The sequence below is a fragment of the Beta vulgaris genome, chromosome 4 (genome assembly GCF_026745355.1).
Source record: "Beta vulgaris subsp. vulgaris cultivar EL10 chromosome 4, EL10.2, whole genome shotgun sequence".
In the NCBI taxonomy this organism is placed as follows: domain Eukaryota; kingdom Viridiplantae; phylum Streptophyta; class Magnoliopsida; order Caryophyllales; family Amaranthaceae; genus Beta; species Beta vulgaris.
The window spans coordinates 57,723,214-57,730,737 of NC_079205.1; the positions used below are offsets into that span (position 1 = coordinate 57,723,214).

At 33.2% G+C, this 7,524-nt stretch overlaps 1 protein-coding gene across 1 annotated transcript; it reads right to left on the reverse strand.

Moving 5' to 3' along the window:
• Positions 1-4,855: 4,855 nt before the first annotated feature.
• LOC104890524 (aspartic proteinase nepenthesin-1) lies at positions 4,856-6,879 on the reverse strand. The gene has a single exon (XM_010676040.4). The coding sequence runs from the start codon at positions 6,477-6,479 to the stop codon at positions 5,106-5,108; it is 1,374 nt and encodes a 457-aa protein (XP_010674342.1). The 5' UTR covers positions 6,480-6,879; the 3' UTR covers positions 4,856-5,105.
• Positions 6,880-7,524: the final 645 nt, after the last annotated feature.

The following is a 7,524-nucleotide window of genomic DNA, read 5'->3' on the forward strand; positions in this document are numbered from 1 at the left end:
AGGGGTGAAAGTTATTCGGATAAAATCCAAAATCCAATCCAATCCAAATTAGTAATTCGGATCGGATTCGAACTGTGTTCGAATTGGATTCAGACTGAGATTTTTTGAAATTTTGGATTTTCGGATTGGATCGGATTGAGGGTAATTGGATCCAAAAATCCAATATAACTTAATAGTAATATGCCTTGTATTATGTATCTGAATTGGGCTTAAGTGCTTAACTTTTTTTATTATAAAAAAACCTACTCCATAGCCCAATACACATAGCACTTCAATCCTTCCCCTAAAACACTAACTGTACTTAATTCCACATTTGCTAAATCTACTAGGCTGTTGTTGTGCTTAATTTATTTCATCGAAAAACTAGAGTTTTTAAAAAAAATCGGATTTTCGGATCGGATCCAATCTAGAGTATGAAATTTCTGATTGTATTGGATCGGATTCAAACCCTAATTGGTTTGGATTCGGATTGAAAAATTGAAATCCAAATTTTATTCGGATTGGATTGGATTAGGCCCTAATCCAAACCGCACACCGAACTTTCACCCCTAATCATAATGCATCACTTTTATCATTAATATATTTAATTATCAAGGAATAAAAATAATAAAAAGATGATATTTTGATAATACATATTGAGAAAAAATATAACAAGATCCCTTTTATTACCTATAATTAATTTTCTTAATTTATTTTAATATGAATAATGATATTTATTATATCTATTAGTTATTTTCAATATTAATAATCACTATATTGTTTATATATTAATATTAATTTAATTCATTTTAGTGTAGTCGTTTTAGTTTAGTTTACGTCATTTCAATTCAATATGGTTCAATTCATTTTAGTATAGTTCAATCCAAAATAACAAAACTTCACGTTGTGGAATAAGAGTACAATTAAAACTAAAATAATTAGTTTTTCTTAAGCATCTTGTAACATGTTGTTCTAGTATGAACATTAAACCAACTACAGGAGGGAGGGTGAATTGTAGTTGAGGGAAAATTTTCGAATTTAAACTGCGGAATTAATATAACTCAAAAACATAAGAGAAAAGACACACAAGATTTTTACAAGGAAAACTTTCTAGACCCAATAGGAAGAAAAACCTTGACCACGAAGATTTTTAACTCAAACTCTCTTCACTATACTAGGCCTAAAGTCTCTCTTTTACAACCTTTTAATGGACCTTTTTTGTTCCTTTAGGAACTTGTTCCCAGTCACTCAGTTCCTCCTAAACTAATGACACTCACTTTGCTCATTCTAATCTAGCTTTGACCGAAGTGAGCTACAATAGTTTACGAGCAAGCTTAGCTCATCATCACCTCTTTCTATAACATAATTGTCCTTTTCACACAGTGATGCTGCTGTCCCAGCTATGCTTCTAATACTAGGGGCAAGTCTTCTTCAAGGTACACTCAAAAACTCATTCTATGTACAATATATCTAATAAGCATAAACAACATAATAATTCGGAGTTTTTGATAAGTCGGATCATTTCAGGTTTAAAAGGATCAAAGATAAAGCTCAGTATTGTGTTAGGCACCATAGTAGTTCGCTATATATTCCTTCCTGGATTGGGTTTTCTTATTGTACGTGGAGCAGTCCATGTTGGCATCATCGACAATGATCCGTTGTTTTTGTATGTTCTATTATATCAACATGCAGTGCCGCCAGCCATGAGCATAAGTAAGTCACTTTTTGACATTTTTTTGTGTATATAACAAATCTTTATGATATACTTTCTCCGTTTCAAAATAGTTGCACCATTTAGCATTTGATTACTATTCATGAATCAATTTTGACAAGTTTTTTCTCATCATTATATAAGAAAAAACGTACTCAAGTGGGGTCTTGTTAAATTCGTCTCAATACAAGAATTTTAAATATCAACTTTTTATAATTTTTACTTATACACAATTAGAGATATTAACGTTCAATTAAGTATCTTGGAAAACGTGAATAAGCAAACGGTGTAACTATTTTGAAATAGAGGAAGTATTAATAAACAATTTTAGTATCACGGTATCGATATTTTAGATATTTTATAGGATTGTATCGAGTAAGGGTGAGATTGCATTTAGCATATATAACAAATTATTATGATATATTAATAACATAGTTATGGAACAAAAGAAACCGAAAAACTTACATTAGATTGAAGTTTGTTTGGGTCAAAATTATCGTCCATTAAGTATCAAATAAAAATGTGTTAGGTCTTTTGTAATTTTTATTTCTCAACAGTTGGAAAAGAGGAGGAGAGAATATTTTTTTAGGGAGATAATATGATAATGAGGGTTTTTAGAGTTATTAGGATTGTGTTCAGTAACCCCTTTTGTATTCTATATTTTCTTAGACAAAGTTGTAAAATTCGATCAAAAGAAGAAAAATAAAAGGGCATACTTAACTTTAAGTCTTAATGTAAATAAACTTCATACCTCTTGAGCTTTAGCGTAGTTAAAATTAGGGTAATTTTATATGTAACCCTTAGGGCTACATATATGCATTAAATACATTTCTTTAAATGAAAACAGTTTAAGAATTCAAGACATATTTTCACATCAATTGAGGTAATAAATGCTTGATTCAATATTTTATTTCCATTTTCCTTAAAATTATCCCAACTATGTGGATACCATCTAATTTAGTTGGATAAAATTTTGGAAACTGGTAGTCAATCTTTTATTGAATTTCATCGACATCATTGCTTTAGTTCACCAGAAAAACATGTCCAAAATTATAATGCCCACCAACTAGCTACATTTTCAGCAACAGAAACCATTTGCCTTAAAACAAAATTATCTATTGAACAAGGTAAGACACATGGGAAAGTGCAATAATATAAAGAGACATATTTAGAGGGAACTTTTAACTTAACATTAAGAGGGTGTTTGGTATAGAAAAAATTGATGTAGGAAACGGATTCAAATAAGCGTTTTCATTTCTAATTGTTTGATATGAGTGTTAAGTAACAAATACCGCTTTCGAAAGAATTCACAATCCCCCATTTGTTACCCTTATCAAACTAGTGGAAACAACTCACATTTGAGAATTTGTCTTGAAATTGTATTTCTATGATTGATTTTCTTACTTATCATCATTAAAATAATGAATTACGAGCTTTTTTATGGCATTTGGCAGGCACAATTACTGAGATGTTCGAAAGTGGTGATAACGAAGGTTCAGTAATTTTACTTTGGACATATGCTTTGGCACCCATTTTCCTAACTCTTTGGTCTGCTTTCTACTTATGGATTGTAGTGTAGTTTAGGATTATAAATTGCAACGATGACTTAACATGTACCATCCATCTCTCATGGTTGGGAACATATGTAAGACATCAAAACATCTATCTGATAAGTAGATGCGTCAATAAGAAATTTTAGCCTTGTGGCTTTCTCTATTCATCATGTGAATGATGTAGATAAATTAAGTACTTTTGCTCAAAATGTTGCCCTAGCTATTGTAATGTTTGAGATGCTTAGAAACACACAAATATTGGTATTCCATATTTTCCAAAGTCACATGTATATTTAGAAATCATGCTTCGTTTTCCTAATCTTTTTTTAATATAACTCCACGACATTTCTTTAAAATCATGTTGTTAGAGCAATGCTAATGATGACACAATTGTTCATGAAATTGCAATTTTTTTGAGTGAACAAAAAAAAACACCTCTCCCATTGGTGATAATAATTCGTTCATAACATGAACAAATTGTTCATCCTAAACTACACAAAACAAGCTAATGACAAGTTGCCACGTCCTGGGTAACTTTGGGAAATTTTGTAAAAATTTCTATGCATGGAATTTTTCGAAAAATTCCTTTATGAAAAAAAAAAATTATACCAAAATTCATAATTTATTTCCTTCTATAAAATGATACCCATATTAACATATTTCGGAATATATTTTTTTAAAATGAAATGATGTATAGTGATGATTTATTTGGTCATGAGTGGAATGGAGGTGATATTTTTGTTCAAAAATTGAACAAAACATGAATAAGGAGGGAAATTTGGTGAACTTTTTGTTCACCATTGACAATGCTCTTAGTGTTACTATTATCACCAAATGTTGATATTTAATTGTTGTACACTTTTAGATGATATAAGTGGAATCAGATTACACTATTTCCTAACATTTAAGAGGGTCAATCACATACATTAACATGCTTCTGTAATGGAGTATACTCCATTGTATTGTTGATAGATCTGTAAATCCATAAAGCTTTAGCACTCTCTTACAGATCAAGTATATTGATTGTTGCTTGTTTACTTGATCCACGAGCACGGAATAGATCAGCAAACATATGTTATTAGTGTGGAGTTGTAGAGTTCACTCATGGTACACCCGGGTGTACCATGAGCATGGTACACCTAGGGGTATTTTTGTAATAAATTAGAATTTCAGGTGCTCATTTGACACTAAATTTGCTCATATGGGCATTTTGCTCATTTTGTAATAAAAGTGTTTGCTCATTTTCTTAAATGAGTAAAAATGTTTGCTCATTTGTTTATTTTGCTCATTTGCTCATTCGCTCATTTTGCTCATTAATTTGTAGAAAATAGTCTTGGGTGTACCATGAGCATGGTACACCCAGGTGTACTATAAATATTCTCGGAATTGAAGGTTGAAGTAAAAAAAACTCTCTCTCACTTGCTTTTTTTTTTAAAAACGAGAGATTGTACATTAATTAAAAGAGGAAGTACAACCTAATGTTAATACCCCAAACTAAAACAAACCTAAAGAAGCTTTTAATTTGCGAGATTTTCGCTAGTCAAAAGAAATTGTAAAATTTTAATATTTGAATCGCGATTTTAATAACTTTGTTTTTTTGAATCGAGTGGACTATAATTACAAGTATGTATATGTAACGAGTAACTTAAAGAGATAAATTCATTAATAAGTGAAGAGAGGAAAGACTAATTGACATATATGGAAACAATAATAACTCTAAAACAAGGTAGCAATTTGATGAAACACATTTTTTCATGTACACTACAAAAAGAAGGAAAAAAAAAATGAACGAACAACAACGAGATGAGCTAAAGTTATTATTACAAGGTGCATGATCATGCATGATGATTGATGATTGATAATCATAATGCATCACATTGAGTAGGAATGAAAGAAATGGTCTCTTTTGCAAGATCATGAACCACCATCATATTTTGTTGTTGAACATTACCAAAAATTGACATTCCACTTGATTTCCCCATTGCTAAACATAAAATTCCCATGTTTGTATCTCCAATCATGTAATTTTCACTAGGTAAGTCCAAATCTGCCTCCTTAAAATGGAAAACAAATTTTGGGACCTCTAAACTTGTTGTACCTTTAGGCATTTTGAAGCATAGATCAAGCCCGGCCGAGCCCGAATCATCCAATGGAAGGTTCATTTGTGATGTAAATGCTTTCTTCACTTGCTCAAATGCACTTTTCTCTAAGTATGTAATTGTAGTTCCTGAGTCAATAATAATCCCACCAGTACCATCATCATTAAGGGAAAAAATGTCTTTGTTAATTGGTAAATGAGTTTTTCCTACACTAATTCCTTCAAGGTTTAGGTAATAGAATGAGGATTGTGATGGGTTTTTGAGTAGTGAGGTGGTTACTACTTTTGATGATTTAGAGTTTGTAGTTGATAATGTAGAGTTGGTATTAGCTAGGGATCCCATCAATAGTGTGCTAGTTTTGGACCCATCAATTGAGGTTAAGCAATATGAGAATTTAGGCTCATTTAATTGTGATACTAAGGATAACGGGCCTCGACCCAACCCAATTAAGCCCGCGCCTTGGTCAAATCCATTGCCCTCATTGTCCTCACCACAACCGAACCCAATGGTTGGGACCGAGACTTTGTCCGAGTCCGACCCGAATGTAAACGTCTCAGTGGCTAGGATCCCTTGGGTTGAGGAGTAGTCCCCATAAGTGTACAAATATTGACACCCATTGTCTTGGCATGTAGATGTAGGTAGAGCTTGACAAAGGTCACTAGAACAAGATATTTTAGAAAAAGTGGATGATTGAGAAGGATCAAATATGGGTGTGGATTGATCAAAACACTCCTCGCAAGGCTTACATTGGGTCCAAACTAAATCACTACCCGTATCCATTATTGCTGAATACAATTTAGGGGGAGTTCCGATAGCTATATTCATTAAGAACTCACCGTTACCTGGATGAATTTTGGATTCAACATCATACGTGCCCAAATTTGAAGCCAATACCATTGCATTTAACCTTTGTACTCTAGACTTTGACCGATTGATACCTCGTTGAATACGTTCCAATTTGGTATAATTCATACCATGATCGACGTGTTTAAGGGTAACCCGAAACCCTATTTCACTAGGTTTCCCTTGAACAAGCGCCCTTCTTGAGGTCGAAGATACAGATCTAGCAAAAATGGATAGTAAAGCTAATAAGAATAATGTAACCTTGGTCCAAGAATGCATGGAATAAAGGGTCATATTGTAGTATAGAGGGAAGATCAACTATGAAGGAGATAATATTGTATAATTATTATGGTTAACCTTAAAAAAAAGGGGTGTTTACTTAAAATGGATAGTGAGAAAATGGCTTAGTGAAAATGGAGGAGACAGAACTCAGGGAGGAACTATGTCTAAAAGTAATGACCAGTACAGCAATTTAACCTACTAAGCATGCATGAGAAAAGAAGATTATGCAAGTAATCAAATTTTTTGCTAATTGAATAATTTGAACAAGAGAAGTTGGGATTTTTTACAACTTCATGGAGGTATTGTTGGTTTGGTGGTTAGGAAAAATGAGACCAGATATATTGTGCAACAAATGTATGCACAAAATCATACCAATAGTCCACTTGAGTGCTACTTCATGTAATCATGGCATAGACAACTATAAACTTTATTTCCTTTTCATAATTCGTTTAATTCAAACATTTATGAGTAATTATAATGACCCATGTAAAATGATGTTCTTGTGACTTCTTAGCTTCTACTCTAACAGTATGTGTATGATCCATTGAATTTTCGAGTTATAGAGTACTATATATTATCGAGTATTAATTATTATATGTTTATGCTATCTTAAAAAATTTGTCAGAAACCACCTTTTATAATCATTTTTTTTTTTGTGAGAAACCACCTTTTTAAAAAAATTGGTTAATTAGCCACCTTTTTGGTTCTTTTTTTTTGTTGGAAGCCACCACTTGCCGGAATCCGGCGTTGACCTTGATTTTTCGGTGTCGACCATCAGATTTTCGCCATTTTTTCCCGGACCCTTTATCTTTCTCCCCCCTCGCATCCCCGGCGACCCACCCTCCCCCCTCGCATCCCCGGCAACCCCCCTTCCCTCTCGCATCCCCCGCGAACCCCCCTCCTCCCTCTCAACCCGCCGGCAAACACCCCACCACGACCATCCCCACCCTCCCAGCCCTAAGCCCATCACCTCCCTCGCATCCCCCGACATCTTAGCTGGAAGAAATGGCAAAAATCTGATTGTCAACGCCGGAAAATCAAGGTCGACGCCGGATTC

Bases quoted from the DNA above. Each gene is read 5' to 3' on its own strand.
- LOC104890524 (XM_010676040.4), bottom strand. From the start codon at position 6,479: ATGACCCTTTATTCCATGCATTCTTGGACCAAGGTTACATTATTCTTA.